Source organism: Nicotiana attenuata, unplaced genomic scaffold (assembly GCF_001879085.1).
Source record: "Nicotiana attenuata strain UT unplaced genomic scaffold, NIATTr2, whole genome shotgun sequence".
Taxonomy (NCBI): Eukaryota; Viridiplantae; Streptophyta; class Magnoliopsida; order Solanales; family Solanaceae; genus Nicotiana; species Nicotiana attenuata.
Genome location: NW_017670282.1, coordinates 994,554 through 1,012,735, shown reverse-complemented (window position 1 = coordinate 1,012,735; position 18,182 = coordinate 994,554). Strand labels below are relative to the sequence as shown.

General features: G+C 38.5%; 1 protein-coding gene and 1 long non-coding RNA gene across 2 annotated transcripts in view; one reads left to right on the top strand and one right to left on the bottom strand.

Moving 5' to 3' along the window:
- The window catches only part of LOC109237202, a 4,541-nt gene extending 1,101 nt beyond the window's left edge, over window positions 1-3,440 (bottom strand). Inside the window, exon 1 of the long non-coding RNA XR_002069611.1 lies at window positions 3,299-3,440. This is a non-coding gene — a long non-coding RNA (uncharacterized LOC109237202). The remainder of the gene's footprint in view (window positions 1-3,298) is intronic.
- Window positions 3,441-14,358: 10,918 nt separating this feature from the next.
- Window positions 14,359-16,625, top strand: LOC109237201 (L-type lectin-domain containing receptor kinase S.4-like). Its single transcript, XM_019403473.1, has one exon. The coding sequence runs from the start codon at window positions 14,519-14,521 to the stop codon at window positions 16,562-16,564; it is 2,046 nt and encodes a 681-aa protein (XP_019259018.1). The 5' UTR covers window positions 14,359-14,518; the 3' UTR covers window positions 16,565-16,625.
- Window positions 16,626-18,182: the final 1,557 nt, after the last annotated feature.

The window sequence follows — 18,182 nt, the reverse complement described above, 5'->3', positions numbered from 1 at the left end:
AAAAAAAATAAAAATTCCCAACATCAGCATTTCTCCTCCAATGCAACATATACAGCTAAAGCATCTATAATGCTCAACTTACTTCTACAAAGAGAAAACTAACTGCAAGAATCTTCAAGAAAATACATCAACTTGAGTATAAAACAGAACCTAAAACTTCAAAAATTGAAATGGTCCAACAAGTAACCAAGAGAACAAGTACAGAGTCAAAAGGGATTTAGCTAGGGACTATCAAACCTATAAAAAAAATGGCAGCAAACAATTTAACATAAATGCACCAACTTTAAGCTAAATGTCTGTAATTATCAACTTAATTCTGATCATAAGCATGAAATCACACTAACAATTTTGCCCACAAAATGAAAACTTACTTCTACTCAAGTACTACAAAAACTGAAAGGGACAACAAAAAGACAATAAAAAGAGAAAAATTTACCAGAATCAAAGGGAATTTGAGTTAGCTAGAGACCATAGTGTAGCTGAAAATGGTGTCCAAGATTCAAGAAACTTACAAATTCAGATCTGGGTATACTCTAAAAACAACATAAAAAAGGGTAATCGAGTAGTAGTAATATGAGGTAGTTATTTAACAATAAAGAATTTTTCAGTCTTGAAAAAAGTTCAAAGGGGTTTAAGAGAGACAGTAATTATAATGGAGACTAGTTTGCTGGCTTTGGTTGTTATCATGAGCCAAAAAATGTTCTAATCCAACAAGACCCCCACAACAAGAATTACCATTCCAAGCTAACAGATTATGGATTCTCTTCCTTTGCTACAATCTAAAGAATCCTCAAAAAAATTAGCAGTTGGAAAATCTCCAGAGTTCTGTCAAGAGAAAAAGCTAACAAGAAAAGCTGATATTTACTGCTTTGGTATTCTACTCTTAGAAGTGATCACTGGAAAAATACCAGGTGAATTATTCTCATCAGAAAATGGGGTTCATATTGTAGATGGAGCCAAAAAGATTAATAATAACAATAACTGATGTAGCCATACTTCAAACATGAACTAGAAACTCCAAAGATTGCAAAAATGACCATAAAGAAAGATCATAACATATTACTGGAATTGTTCAGGTCCAAAAGGCATAAGAAAATGCACAATCAACTAAATGAAATCATTTAATCCACAAGTTATGGAACAAAACTTTGACTAAAAAAGCTTCAGAGTCTCACAATATATACCAATCTTCTCCATTTGTGTACTTCTCTCACCACTAACTAGATTTTGATAATGAACATCACCAACACTACAATAGTTCTCTCCATGAACAGTCCACACATAATAATTTTCCCTAAAACCCTTGCTATAAAGATGAACTTTAACATTTTCCGGTTGCAACAACTTTGTACACTTACATTTCACACAAGGACACCTAATTGTTCCTTCGTTACAAAATTCAGGAAGCGTTTTTGCATGAGCAATAAATCCTTTAACACCTTCAATAAATTCTTCCTTTAATCCAAAACGATTAGGATGATTCCTATCGTACATCCATCTACGATGTTCACGTTCCATCTAGTACACAAATACACACAAACAAATGAATAGACTTAGAACGATTTATTTATTTCAAGTTAGTTTACAATTAATCTTGAATAGTATACCTTAAAGAACTCACTTAGTTTACAATTAATTATGAATAGTATACCTTAAAGAACTAACTTTTATTCGTCTTTTATAAATCAAGAAAAGACTATGGTTCTAGATCAAGTTACTACGAATGAAAAGTACTTTTTCATAGAAATGCTCCTATAGAAGAGAAAACTATTTGGATTTTAACATTATTGTATCGCCCAATCTTAATAAATCATTCAATGTAGAGTAGCAATATCATCACACATTGTACATCAGATGCTTCTTTCAGACCATTTTTATGACAGAAGATTGTAGATTTATTAAGCAAGGGGCTTATTTTGGCTCGTCCATCGTTTAATATTGTTAAAGTAATCACTTCTCAGATTCAACCTTGAGTAGGAATTTAAAGTTTTATGTTAGAAAAGTCATCTAAAAAAGAAAAAAAAGGGCGATCTGACACTTTAATCTTCCTCTTTTTATTAAAGCAGTGACATAAACAGAAGCTTGGTCTACATAAAGTCATAAAACATACATAGCCCAGTATTAGAAAGCCAAAGAGTAGACCAAGATCCACTTTTCTAGGGGAATCTAATGCAGTTAAAATGCTAACTGAGAAGTTTCAATCAAAAATCTGATTTCCTCGTTCCAGTGGAGGGAACTCAAAAAGATCACCAATAATCCATCCACCAACTCAAAACTAAAAACAGAAACTAAAGGGAAATTTCGAAAAACTTTAGTCCGTATCAAAAGAGCAACTGGAAAAACAAAATCTAGCAACCAAAACATAAATTACTGATTAAACTACTACTACCATAAGAAATGGAGCTGAACCTAATAGCAAACCATCATTCTAGTGGGTCCAGGATTGAAACATTAAGTTCAATATCCTGCAACCTGCTCTTGTTTGAATATTAACAATGAAGCTAATTAAATGAGAACTAGGTGAGTTGCCAACTTTCAGGGAATACGTAAAACAAGAGCTAACAAATTACATTGCCGCGAAAATCTATCATGAATTTATACAGTTACTGATTAAAGGAAAAGAAACAACAAGAAGCTCAGACATTCCATTGTATCACGTCTTCACGAAAACAACCTTTTCTGGACCATATGCCTCTCTTTCCTTGGCACCCTGATTTACAAAAATAGCCACTGGGCTAGTTTGCAAATCGGTTTCATAGCATGAAATCAGCCAACACAAGAAAAACAACAAATCAAGTGAGTATGTGACACTGCTACTGCCACCATAAGTAGGAATAACCATCTTCTAAAAGGTGAAACAATCACTTATACATGAATCAAAATACTCGAAATTTGATAAGCCTAAAACAGAGAAAAACAAAATGATCCAGAATCCATCCATAAGCACATCAAAGAAACACAAATTCCACGTCTACATACTAGAAACTAGTGCTAAAAGTGGGAAACAATAATTTCACAATAATATGATTAGTATACCTCTACATGAGACAAGGAACTTAACATGAGAGATTATGATTTGGACTTAGTTTGCATATTTTGATATCAAAACTAACAGAAAAAGACCATTATAAGCAGAAGCAGTGGTGAACCATGAAATCAATACAAAATTATAAACATTTATTACTAGGCATGGAGGAACCCTAGTTTTTTAGGCATTTAATATAAAATCAGAAAAGGGAGAAAGAAAGGGGGGAGGGAGGGAGGGAGGGAGCGAGCGAGAGGGAGAGGGGGGTCTTACCGATTTTGCATGAGCTTAGTGAAAGCTCTGATTTCTGAAAATGGGGGAAAATTGGTCTGCCAAGATAATGGAGAGAAAGAGAAGAATGAGATTGAAAAAAAGAAAAAAAAGGGTACGCCTAATGTAATAGAAAATACTTTCCCACTGATTCAGTGGCAAAATTTATGGGAATTGTCTTCTATAAACTCAATTTTTTTGGTGAAATAATTTTAAGCTCGCGGTGAAATAATTTTAAGCTCGCGGGTTTTTGGACCAAATACAACAGTTCGAAATTTTGAGCTTCCCACTGCATCAGTGGGAATATTAAAATTATTTTTTATTTTAGGTTCCCACCGTTTCACTGGGTAGATTTTAATAAATTTATTTTTAGTGACATTCCCACTGATTCGGTGGGAAACAAATTACGCACTTTTTAGCCCAACTAGTTCCCACCTATAGTCTGTGAGAACGTTTTTAAGAAAAGGTAAAAGAAAACTTTTTCATTTTCCACTGAATTTTTTTATATTCCAGTGGGAACTGCCACTGATAATATATCTGTGGGAAATTTCCCTGGAAAATTTGCAGTTTTCTAGTAGTGAATGTCGTCAATAAAGACAATGACGAATGAATCAAGATATGGCCGGAATACTGTGCATCAAATGCATGAAGGCTGATGGGGCATTGGTCAGCCCAAATGACATAACAAGGAACTCGTAATGACCATATCGAGTCTTGAAGGCAGTCTTCGGGATATCCGGCTCCCGAATCTTCAACTGATGATAGCCTGAACGCAAGTCAATCTTAGAAAACACACAAGCACCCTGTAACTGATCAAACATGTCATCAATACGGGGTAAAGGATAACGGTTCTTCAGTGTAACTTTGTTCAACTGGCGATAATCAATACACATACGCATAGAACCATCCTTCTTTTTCACAAATAAGACAGGAGCACCCCAAGGTGATACACTCGGCCGAATGAAACCCTTATCAAGCAATTCCTGTAACTGCTCTTTCAACTCCTTCAACTCAGGAGGAGCCATACGGTACGGAAGAATAGAAATGGGCTGAGTGCCCGGCAACAGATCAATGCCAAAATCAATATCTCTATCGGGCGGCATGCCCGGAAGGTCGGCTGGAAACACCTCAAAGAAATCCCGTACTACTGGGGTTGAATCAACTGTAGGGGTATCAATACAGACATCTCTCACATAAGCAAGATACACGTCACACCCCTTCTCAACCATACGCTGAGCCTTAAGGAATGAAATAACTCTACTGGAAGTATGATCTAAAGTACCCCTCCACTCTACTCGCGGTACACCTGGCATAGCCAACGTCACGATTTTCGCGTGACAATCAAGAATAGCATAATGGGGAGACAACCAGTCCATGCCCAGAATAACATCAAAGTCTACCATGTTGAGCAATAACAAATCGGCTCTGGTCTCAAAACCACTAAGAGCAATCAAACACGACCGATAAACGCGGTCCACAACAAGAGAATCTCCAACATGGGTAGAAATATAAAAAGGAGAACTCAAAGAATCCCGAGATACGCCCAAATACAGGGCAAAATAAGAGGACACATAAGAATAAGTGGAGCCTGGATTGAATAGAACCGATGCATCTCTGTGACAGACCAAGATAGTACCTGTGATGACAGAATCGGAGGCGACAGCCTCAGTACGGGCAGGAAGGGCGTAGTATCTGGCCTGGCCTCCCCCTCGAGGGCGACCTCTACCTCCCCGACCTTTACCTCTAGCTGGCTGAGCAGGTGGGGTAGCAACTGGTGCTGTGATCATAGCCTGAGAACTTTGCGGGGCATGCTGTGGCTAAGAAGTCTGTAGAGGTGCACCCTTCCTACGTCCGGGGCAATCCCTCACCATATGGCGTGTGTCACCACACTCAAAGCAAGCTCTAGGAGGACGTGGCGGCTGTGACTGGCTCGGGCCAGGTCTGCTGGACTGACCACTGGAAGCACCCCGTGCAGGAGGCGCACTAGATACTGGCCGCACATAATAAGGCTCCTGAGGTCTGGGAAGAGCTGGAATACCACTGGCTGCTGGAAGAGCTGAATGAACAGGGCAACTCATATAACCCCTACCATGACGGCCTGTAGCTGGGGCACGGGCACCAGAATAATGGCCCGACTCTCGAGATCTCTTGGCCTCCCTCTCCTCTCTATTCCTAGCATGCATACCCTCAATCCTCCTAGCAATGCTCATTACCTGCTGATAAGAAATATCCATCTCTAACTCACGAGCCTTTCTAGACCTGATGCTGGGAATAAGCCCCTCAATAAACCGGCGAACCTTCTCGCGAACAGTAGAAACCAAAGCTGGTGCATGTCTAGCCAAGTCGGTGAAACGGACAGCATACTCCGAGACAGTCATGGTACCCTGGCGCAAATGCTCAAACTCTGCACGCCAAGTGTCCCTGAGGCTCTGGGGAACATACTCTCTCGTGAACATATCTAAAAACTAAGTGCAAGTCAGGGAAGCTGCCTCATCCGGACTGTCTAACTCATAAGCACGCCACCACTAATAGGCGGCACCTCGAAGCTGGAAGGTAGTGAAGGAAACCCCGCTCGATCCTGATATACCTATGGTACGGAGGATACGGTAGCACTCCTCTAGAAATCCAAGAGCATCATATGAGGCTAGTCCACTGAATGTAGGAGGCTGATACTTCTTGAACCTCTCAAGCCTCTTCTGCTCCTCCTCTGAAGCTACTGCCCTCTCCTCGGGATGAGCTGGGGCTACCGGTTGTACAGGAATAATCTCTGGGACCTGATCAACATGCACTCGCTGCTCAGGAGTACGAGCGGCGGGAGTCTGTGCTCCTCCCCTGTCCTGGGATGTAGCTGCAGCAAGGGGAAGCAACCCTGCCTGAGCTAGAGTGGTGTACATAGTCATAAACTGCGCCAGAGTCTCCTAGAGTGCTAGAGTAGTAGTAGCAGACGTATCAGGTGTCTAGACTCCGGCTGGAGCTGCTGGTGGCACCTCGGTGGCAGCTCGCACGGGTGCTCTGGCTGCACCACGTGTGCGTCCTCGGCCTCTACCCCGGCCCCAGCCTCTGACCGCTCCAGTAGAGGGCGTGGGTGCCTGATCATCTCGGGTAGCACCTGTCCTCACCATCTGTGAGAGAATAGAAGATAGAGGTTTAGAATTGTGATATCAAAAATCTTGCACGACAAGGAAATCAAATGAAGTGGAACTTTCCTAACAGTTACATAGCCTCTCGTTGATAATACAGACGTCTCCGTACCGATCCGCGAGACTCTAATAAACCGGCTTGTGATTCATGACTCCTATGAACCTAGAGCTCTGATTGTCACGACCCCAGTTTGCCCTCCGTGAACTGTCATGACGGGACCTAGTCTCTACGACTAGGTAAGCCTAACAAATGCGAAAAGAGAAACAATTGCAGAAGAAAGTAATTAAAAATCGAGATAACAAGGTTAAACAGTGTTTAAGATGCCGCCTGGCATATAACAGTACAAGAATCTCAATCTAACACTCCCAAAATCCGGAACCCCATGAATCACAAGCTAAAAGATTACATAATAAGCTCTAACTCCAGAATGTCTACCAACAAGGGAAAATACATAAAGGGCTATACTAGTACTGAGAATAGAAAGGGACTCTTCGGTCTGCAGATATACCTCGGAGTCTCTACAAAATGCCTCGCCTGAAGCGTGATAAGTCTGAGTAGGAGTACCTGGATCTGCACATAAGAAACATGCGCAGGAAGGGCATGAGTACACCACAGCGGTTCTCAGTAAGTGCCAAGCCTAACCTCGGTGGGGTAGTGACGAGGAAGGTCAGGGCCCTACTGAGGTTAAAGGAAATACAGGATATAACAGTGTAGAATAAAACAGTATACTTAAGTGCAACAGTAAAAAGTAACACAGGATAGAAGAACAACAACAACTTTAACAGAAACAAAGTAATCACGAAAATAAATACAGCTCAACGCAGAGATAACAACCGGGGGATCTCCCAGGATACCGTCCTGTAGTCCCCAAAATATAAATATCCAGTGGATTTCCCGGGTGCAGTCCCGTAGTCCAACTCATAATGCGCGGGCATCTACCGGAATACCACATCCGTAGTCCCAAATATAAATACTCAATACTAGGGGAATCTGCCGGGTGCAGTCCCGTAGTTCTAATATAAAAGTGCAAGGGAATCTCCCGGAATTCAATTCCGTAGTCCCAAAGTAAACACACAGCAGTAACACAAAAGAATACTCAATTCGGTTCGAATTTCCATACCAAAATAAAACAGGTATTTCTAGCCTAGCATGCTGCACATAATCCAAATAAGGCAATTTGAGCAAGTAAGGCAATTAAGTCAACTAAACATGCTTCCTTAAGCTAATAGCAGGCTTAAATTACACACGGTATGAACAGGAAACAGGAAATCACATTTATAGTTACTTAAGGAAAACGGATTTTTGAAAATTATCACAAGTACGCACTCGTCACCTCACCTACAGGGCATTTCAATTATCAACAAACCAAATCCTTAGGGGAGTTTCCCGCACACAAGGTTAGACAAGCCATTTACCTCGAACCGGCTCAAAATCAACCTGAAATCACGTTCTTACCACGAGTACTCGAATCCAAATGGCCCAAATCTATTCAATTCAATTGCATAATTTAAATAACACTTCAAGTAAAAAATTCTACAAATAAATTCTAAGCTAATACGCAAAATTAGGTAAAATGACCAAAACGCCCTCTGGGCCCACGTCTCCGAATCGGGTAAATTTACATTTTCAAAATCCTCATACTCTCACGAGTCTAACCATACCAAAATTATCAAAATTCAATGTCAAATCCCCAGTCAAAACTCAAAATCTAGGTCTAAGAACTTTCCCCCAATTTTCATCCCAAATACGAAATTAAATGATGAATTCATGTTTAGATTAATGGGTTATAAGCAAAAGGGAGTTAAGAATCATTACCCAATCGATATCTCTGAAAATCCCTCAAAATCTCGCTCAAATCCGAGCTCCCAAGCTCTAGTTTTCACAAAAATGGCTAAACCCTCGACTTTGAAATTTTATATTCTGCCCAGACGCGTTCTTCTTCGCGAACGCGAGACTACTATCGTGAACGCGATGCACAAAAATCCTACTGGCCAACTTCCTCTTTCGCGAACGCGATGCCCAAGTCGCGAACGCGATGACCAACTTCCCTCCTCCTACGCGAATGCGGAATCATCTTCGCGAACACGTAGGTATAAGATCCCACAGCCTCGCGAACGCGGGAATACCTTCGCGAACGCGAAGCATTAAACCTTCACCAGCCCCAGCACCTCTTTGCGAACGCGTGGCCCCACTCACGAATGCGAAGAAGGAAACCAGAACTGACTGCTGCAACTTTTTCTGGAATTCTCTAAGTTCAAAAAATGACCCGTTGAGCATCCGAAACACACCCGAGGCCCCTGGGACCTCAACCAAACATGCCAACCAATCCTAAAACATCATTCAAACTTGTTCCAATCTTCGGAACGCTCAAAACAACATCAAAACACCAATTTAACATCGGATTCAAGCCTAAGAACTCCAAAAACTCTCAAATTACGCTTCCGATCAAAAAGTCTATCAAACCTCGACCGAATGACCTGAAATTTTGCACACACATCACATTCAACACTATGGAGCTACTACAACTTCCGGAATTCCATTCCGACCCCGATATCAAAATCTCACTATCGAACCGGAAACTTCAAAAATTTAACTTTCAACATTTCAAGCCTAAATAAGCTACGGACCTCCAAACAAAAATCCGAACACGCTCCTAAACCCGAAATCACCCAACGGAGCTAACGAAACTGATGGAATTCCATTCCGAGGCCGTCTTCATACTGCTCCGACTACGGTCCAAATTCTAAAGCTTAAGCTCTCTTTTAGGGACTAAGTGTCCCAAAATACTCCGAAACTCCAAAGAAATCGGCAACTCACAATAGCAGAAACAAACACGGGGAATGGAGTTAATAGGGGATCAGAGTGTTAATTCTTAAAACGACCGGCCGGGTCATTAAAAAGGGACCAGCTGATGACGGAGTTTACAGGCTTCCTATTGCTGTACCAGACGACATTGCAAGAAATAGCAAGGCTTTCAAATCAGTTCGGAGTGCTGCACCAGATTGGCATGCTCGGCTCGGTCATCCTCAACAATCAACAGTCTCTTTTATGGTTAATAAATTTAGTTTGCCTAATCATTCAATAAAATCATCTGGTCTTTGTGAAGCTTGTTGTTTAGGCAAACATAGTTAGATTTCTTTACATGTTACTGGTTCTATTGCTAGTAAACCATTAGAATTGATTCATGGAGATGTCTGGGGACCAGATCCCAACTCATCTTTTTATGGAGATAAATATTTTGTTCTATTTGTGGATGACTTCTCTCGGTATTGTTCGCTATTTCCAATTAAACAGAAAAATAAGGTTCTCTATATTTTTGTCGAATTCCACAGATTGGTTGAAAAACAGTTTCAAATCAAAATTATCATTTTTCAATCAGATTGGGGGGTGAATTTCATACGGTCAATACTTATCTGAAGGAAAATGGTATTCAACATCGCATTACTTGTCCTCATACACATCAGCAAAATGGTCAAGTTGAAAGGAAAATCCGACACCTAGTGGACACATGCCTTACCCTCCTCGCTCATTTTGCAGTTCCATCCAGATTTTGGAACTTCGCTATGCACACTGCTGCGTACATAGTTAACAGGCTCCCTACTCAAGTGCTTCAACATATCTCACCATTTGAAAAACTTAATGGCACTTCACCAGATTATGGATTTCTTCGTGTCTTTGGCTGTACTGTCTATCCCTTGTTACATCCCTACAATCAACACAAGTTCTCCGATAGATCTGCAGCTTGTGTTTTCTCGGATATGCCAAGGACCATCACGGGTATGTGTCCTTTAATCCTCAGGATAATAAAATTTATCTTAGTAGGCATGTTCGTACTAATGAGATTCGCTTTTTATATAAGGAGAAAAAGTTATCTGATTCATCTATCCTAGGCACCCCTCCAGAGCAATTTAATTCTACTCCTTGGCTCATATTAATTGCGTCAATACCGCAACCCGATTCAAATGTACCATCCTCTTCGATACTTTCACATAATTCTATTGATTCTTCTTACAACAATAATTCTGGTTTTAGCTTATCATTTTCTAGTGCTTCTCAAGATCAAATTAATTCTCCTTCGGAGCCGCAACCGGATGTCCTTCCAACTACTGAGCTATCGCAACCACCTAGCGCACTCATCCAATAGTTATAAGACAAAATCCCAAGAAGAAGACACTAACTTTCATGTCTGTTTTGAGTGATAAAGCTCAATCTTCCTCCGTTACTCTTTCAGAACCAACATGCTACACAAAAGCACTCAAAGTTCCCACATGGAGAGAGGCTATGAGCTCTGAAATCACTGCTTTGATACAACACCAAACATGGAAACATGTTCCTAAACCATCACATTCCAATATTGTTGGTTGTAAATGGGTTTTTCAACTCAAACACCATCATGATGGAAGCATAGAGCGATGCAAGGCTCGTTTGGTAGCCAAAGGCTATAATCAAGTTGAGGGAATAGATTATGATGCCATTTTCAGTCTGATTATCAAGCCTACAACAGTCCGAGTTGTTATTTCCTTAGCAATCTCCTGTAAATGGACTCTTCAACAATTGGACATCTCCAACGCATTTCTCAATGGAAATTTAGAAGAGGATGTATATATGTCTTAACCTCCAGGCTTTATTGATCAACGATGTCCTGATTATGTGTGCAAATTGAGGAAATCAATATATGGCCTTAAGCAACCCCCACAGGCTTGGTATCACAGACTCAGTTCTTATCTTCTAACCATTGGTTTTGCAGGTTCTCGTACTGACTCCTCGCTCTTTATCAAACAACAAAGCAGTGATGTTCTTTATATCCTTGTCTATGTCGATGATATTATTATCATAGGGAGTAACTCAAATGCAGACCGTACATGCATCACTCATTTGTCTAAAGAATTTAAGTTGCTCTCGGAAGACTTCACTACTTCCTGGGAATCGAAGTTGGATATCTCAGCAATGGTATTATTCTTTCTCAACAAAAATACCTTCAGAATCTTCTCGCCATTACTCACATGGAAAATGCCACATCTGTCAAGTCTCCTATGGATAGCACATGTAACCTGCAACTTGAAGAAGGCGAACCGTTGGTTGATCCCCAGATTTACAGGAAAACAGTGGGGGCATTACAATATGCTTGTTTAACTCGTCCAGACTTGGCTTTTGCTGTGAATAAATTGTGCCATTTTTTATCTGCACCAACAATCACTCACTGGAAAGCTTGCAAGCGTGTTCTTCGATATGTCAAAGCCACCTTGCATCAAGGACTCTTCATTACTCATTCAACCAGCTCCCAGCTTCAAGCTTTTTGTGATGCTGATTGGGCGGGCAACACGGATGACATGAGATCCATAGGAGGTTTTGCTGTGTATATGGGACCAAACTTAATTTCTTGGTCAGCTAAGAAACAAGCAACAGTATCGATCTGTCGCCAATACCACATCAGAAATAATTTGGCTCCGTTCCCTTCTTCAAGAGCTCAAACAGCCAATACACAACCCCACAATCATCTGGTTTGACAACATTGGAGCTTCATATCTAGCAGTTAATCCACGTTTTAAAGCTCGAACGAAGCATGTCGAAGTTGATTTTCACTTTGTCAGAGAACAAGTCAAGGCTGGTCATATATCTGTGCAGTTTATATCCTCCATGGACCAATTGACAGATATTTTTACTAAACCTTTGTCCACCAGCCGATTTCAACAGATCAAAGGTAAGCTAAGAATCTTGGACAAACCTTCATATAAATACTGAGTGCGAGTTAATGACAATTCTATCCTCAACCGGAAGTCATTTATTTTCTTCTCTTATAGTTAGGTCGTCAAGTCGTCATATAATCATCATCAAATGACAAAATGGGAAAAATTGTTAAACAACTAAGCTAATAAATGAATCAAACAGATGCTTACACAAATGCAGCAGTATCCAGCAGAACCTCAGCTCAATGGAGTAGCAAAAGCCAGAGAACTTTGTACTAGTGCTTCACTTTTCATAATTGAATCACCAAGTCTAATAATTTAATTGAATTTCTGTTTCTTTTGAATCCAGAAAAAAGGATTAGGCCCCACGTTTTTCTTAGCCCCACTAAGTAAGTGGCAAGTGGCAACCTTTTACAGAAATGAATCAATGATGAAAGAATTTGGAGTTTCTTGACACCAAGTTATGTGGTGATTATATTAATAGCACATATACATTATTATAATGTCATGTTTTGTTTCTTAAGTTTGGTTCTGTTCAAACTTGGTAGAATTGGGGCAAACCCATCCATTATTAAACACAAAAAGTGATCCTGAACCTAGGTAGGTTTTAATTTAAATATTCTTTCCATTTAAAATTAAAGATTCCTGTCCACTTGATTGCCTTTTACCTATGGTAATTTCTGTTGTATATTACCTGTGGAATGATGCAATCAATAAACCATGTAAGGTTCCAATAATACATTCAATTCTTGAATTTCCAACTTGGTAAATTTGATTTTTGGGTATGAAATACAAAACCTTCCAAGAAATTATTTTGGAGAAAAAATACAAAAGAATCGGACAAAAAGACAGCATAATTGTCCAGTTGGCATTTTTGGCAATTTTAATAAAGGAAGTACATAAACACTGAATGTAGCTATTCTTGGAATACCAAATTTTCCACTTAGTTTTCTTTCAAGAAACAGGAAACTTCTGAAAAAAACAGAAGATAATCTGACTGTTTATCTAATATTTCTACTGCTTTCTAGGAAAATCACGTTTGCCGGGGAAAAAATTTAAATTTTTTTATTTTGTGGCTCACACAACTGACATTAGTTGTGTGAGGCCTCCCAGAATTTGTGGACCCAAATATGTAAGATATGAGTCCACAAATATGTGAGATAAAAAGGGGGCTCACACAACTAACGTAAGTTACGTAAGACACAAAATAAAATCACTCAAAAAAATTGTAGCAAATTAAGGCATAATTTTGTGTAGTCTCGTAGTGGAACCCACGTGAATAGACAAAAGTGAAATGGGGCCTCTAGTGTTCTTACTGGGCATCGGACATACGAATTGTGAAATTCAGGAAAAAAAGTAAACAAAAAAAAAAATTAAAAATGGTATTTGAAAAATAGAGTTGTGTTTGAAGTTTGGACATGAATATAATTTGGAGTTGTTTTTGAATTTTTATGAGTGTTTGAAGTGACAATTTTGAAAAATAATTTTTTAAAATTTTTACAATTTTTGTAATTCAACTTTAATTGAAATTTGAAATTTTTCTAAAAAAAAATAAATAAAAAATTTTTATGGCCAAACGAGCCCTTAAGCCTTCAGCCTCCACGACCTATGTGTATTTCTTCTTTTCGTTAAGGATAATAACTTATTGTATTTCTTTCTGGTCACTAATATACAAGCTAGAGGTCCATGTCAAATCTTGTCACTAGCCGAGGCAAATCCGTGATTAAACGAGTTTAACTTTAAGGTTTTTAGCACTAAACATATTATAATATTGCCATTATAGGTTAAAAATTAAGTATTCGACATATTTTTTCCATACATATATATATGAAAATACAGAATCAGTTAAGTCCTAGGTTATACACTCCATCCGCCGAGGTTTTACATAGAAAAAGAATTTTTTTAGTGAAGTATGGCATATGGCGTCACGTCATAACAACCTACTACAAGTTTCTAAAAATAAATACTCCCTTTCTTTTCTTTTAATTTAGGTGAATATTTTTTATTTTTAGTTCGTGTCAAAAAGAATAATATTTTTTATATTTAAAAATAATTATTTTTACACAATAATTTATAAGCACATAAAATATATGTGTCTTATTCTATGCCACAAGTTCAAAAGTTATTTTTTTTCTCAATTCGGTGTCCAGTTAAATAGGTTCACATAAATTAAAATAAACGGAGTAAAAGATAGCCACTATAATAGTGCAGTCCAAAGACAGTACATCTGCAGAATAAATGTCACTTTTCTTGTTTGGTTGTATTTCTGTAACTTTCATCTCAAACACCAAACTGCCCTTTTCATTAAAAAGCAACATTCTTACAACAAATTCCTCAAATCTCCTATAGCTTTCAATCCAAATCTTATGACAAAATCTTGAAACTAAACCTGAAAATGTTGCAAATCCCTATAGAAATGGTCAGTTTATGTCTTCTACTACTCTGCTTTCTCATTTCCCCCTCTATACAGCTTGATGGCTTTACCTACACAAGATTCAATCAACCAAACAACAACATAACCTTAAGTGGAGTTGCAGAAGTAAGCCAAAATGGATTTATTCAATTAACCAATGAAACAAGTAGACTTATGGGTCATGCTTTCTATTCTTCACCATTTCAGTTCAAGAACTCAACTACAGGCACTGCTTTTTCTTTTTCAACATGTTTTGCTCTTTCTATAGTGCCTGAATATCCAAAACTTGGTGGTCATGGACTTGCTTTTACCATTTCTCAATCCAATGATTTAAGCACAGCTCTACCAAGTCAGTATTTAGGTTTACTCAATGCAACTGATGTTGGTAATTTCTCTAATCATATATTTGCTGTTGAATTTGATACAGTACAAGATTTTGAGTTTGGAGATATTAATGATAACCATGTTGGTGTCAACATTAATAGTTTAAGGTCTAATATGTCTGCTGCTGCTGCTTATTTTGATGATGATTTGGTAAAACAAGATCTGAATCTTAAATGTGGGAAGGTAATATTAGCATGGGTAGAATATGATTCAGTTAAAAACTTGGTTAATGTTACTCTTTCAAGATCTTCTTTGAAGCCCAAGTTGCCACTTTTATCTTATCATATAGATCTCTCTCCATTTCTCAAAGAAAATATGTATGTTGGTTTTTCTGCTTCAACTGGTTTGCTTGCTAGTTCTCATTATATTTTTGGTTGGAGTTTTAAGTTGAATGGTGAAGCCAAATTTCTAGACTTGGATTCACTGCCATTATTGCCTGGTCCCAAGAAGAAGCACACTGGCCTAATTTTAGCTATCTCAATTATAGCTGTTATTTTTACTTTGATTTCTATCTTAGTTGGTATTTATTTGATCAAGAAATTCAAGAATGCTGATGTTATAGAGTCTTGGGAGCTTGAGGTTGGTCCTCATAGATATTCTTATCAAGAACTCAAGCAAGCTACTAGAGGTTTTAAGGATAGTGAGCTTCTTGGTTTTGGTGGATTTGGTAAAGTTTACAAGGGTGTTTTACAAAATTCGAAGATGGAAATCGCTGTGAAGCGTATTTCGCATGAATCTAAACAGGGTTTGCGCGAATTTGTGTCTGAAATTTCTAGCATTGGAAGACTTCGTCATAGGAATTTGGTGCAATTAGTAGGATGGTGCAGACGGCGTGGTGATTTGTTACTTGTCTATGATTTTATGCCTAATGGGAGTTTAGACAACTTCTTGTTTGATAAACCTAGAATGGTATTGTCTTGGGAGCAGAGGTTCAAGATCATCAAAGGGGTCGCTTCGGGTTTGCTATACTTACATGAAGGTTATGAACAAGTTGTGGTGCATCGAGACGTTAAGGCTAGTAATGTGTTACTAGATGGGGAGTTAAATGCCAAGCTTGGAGATTTTGGACTAGCAAGATTATACGAGCACGGATCAAATCCCTGCACGACTAGGGTAGTAGGCACATTGGGGTACCTTGCACCAGAATTGCCAAGAACAGGACGGGCTACAGAAAAATCTGATATCTTTGCCTTTGGTGCATTGTTGCTTGAGGTGGTGTGTGGGCGCAGGCCGATTGAATCAAAGGCAGGGCCTGAGGAGTTAGTCTTAGTGGATATGGTATGGAACAAAATGAGAGAAGGGAAAACTCTTGATGTTATCGACAAGAGATTGAAAGGCGAGTTCAATGAACCTGAAGTTGTGATGGTACTGAAATTGGGACTAATGTGTTCAAACAATGAAGCGTTGGCGCGGCCTAGCATGAGACAAGTGATGAGTTACTTGGAAGGTGAAATTGAAATGCCAGATGCTCCAATGGCTCCTGGTGTTTATAATGGAGGATTTGGATTCGACGAAAATGAACTGCATTCTTTAGCATCTTCAAGGGGACACACATATTTGGCTAATGGAGATGTAGATGGTACATTTGTTTCTATTTCTACTGCACCAATGTCATGTTTATTTACTGATGAAGTACCTAGGTAGTGATTGTGAAGTTGTGTGCAGAATTTTCTCTTTGTTTTTTCCAGGAATATCTCCTGATGAATAGTACTATTTCAAAGTTCAAAGCTAAATCACAGTACATTAAAGGGCAGGTCAGTCCGGCGCACTAACCTCCCCTATGCGCGGGGTTCGGAGAAGGGTCGGACCACAAGGGTCTATTGTAAGCAGTCTTACCCTGCATTTCTGCAAGTGGTTATTTCCACGGCTCAGACCCCTGGCCTCCTGATCACATGACAACAACTTTACCATTTACGTCGTTCTTAACTTCTTTCTGTCCTTCACTTTTCAGTGACTATTATCATTTAACAAATGAAAAAAGATTTGATTAAACTATGCCAGAATTATGAAAGTAACCAACTTTTGGTCAGGAAACGTAGAAAAATATGGTGACACATATCATGTCAAAGGTTTAGTGGAGAAATGAGAAAATGAGGTTTCTGAGTCAATCATCACCAAATCCACTTACTTAGGTATATAACTAGTCTCACAATGAATAGATAGAATATAATAAAAACAAAGTCATGTAGAGATAGTGACGTTTTATCATATTGAGAAGTGAGAAATGCCGTCATACATTAATATGTCTATGCAATTAGCATTGTGCCTATCTGATGCCAATGGACATAAACGGAAAAAAGGTAAAATCATACTCTTTCTATCCTAATTTATACACTCTTTTCTTATTAGTTTATATTAAAAAAAATTAAAACATTTTTATATCTAAACTTAAATTATCTTTAAATTTTTTAGTTCATTCTTAAAAAGGTCTAAAAATACCCTTCATCCACCTATTAGGCTAAAAATACCCCTCATCCACCTTTTTGGTTCACTTATGTCCTTTGACCATTAGGTCAATGCTGAATTTAAAAAATAATCATTTAAATTTCACGTGGCAACTTCTTTGTGGTCGAAATTAAAACATCTAACTTATTAGAAAGATCCACCCATATCTATCCGTTTTGAGGACTAACTCGCCCCAAACACTAACCTGACCTGAATACAATAATAACAAGCCCAGTATTTTCCCACAAGTAGGGTAAAAAGTTCAAATAAAAAAAAGACGCCCCACATCCATCTAACCCATGGATTTACATGTGTTCATTTACTTGATTAATCTCATGTATAGCATTATCATCGAATAAAGGTTCACGAACAAATTAAAACCAACAAGAAAAGCTTAGCATAAATGAGCTAATGATTTTCTTGACAATAATGTGGGACGGAAAACTAGGGGTAGTCCAACGGTTTATGATATCTTTCAAACAATTATTTTGAGATCTTTCCATTATGTGAAATGATTAAATTAAACTCATGTTGAATATAATGCAATTTATGTCTACCATATAAATTGAACTGAATGCCATAACAAGAAAAAGAAAATCACGTAGTAAGTTTGCATCTATATGTTCGCTGCAACTTCCATGGCGCTTTTGTTCCATGGAGTTTGATAGAAGTGGGGCCTCTTTTTTTTTAAGTTTGAACTTTTGTTCGGTTCGGGTTAGTGTTTGGAACGGGTTAGTATGAAAAACTAGTAGATATGGATGGGTCTTTCTAATGGGTTAGATGTTTTAATTTTGACCAATAAGAAGTTGCCACGTAG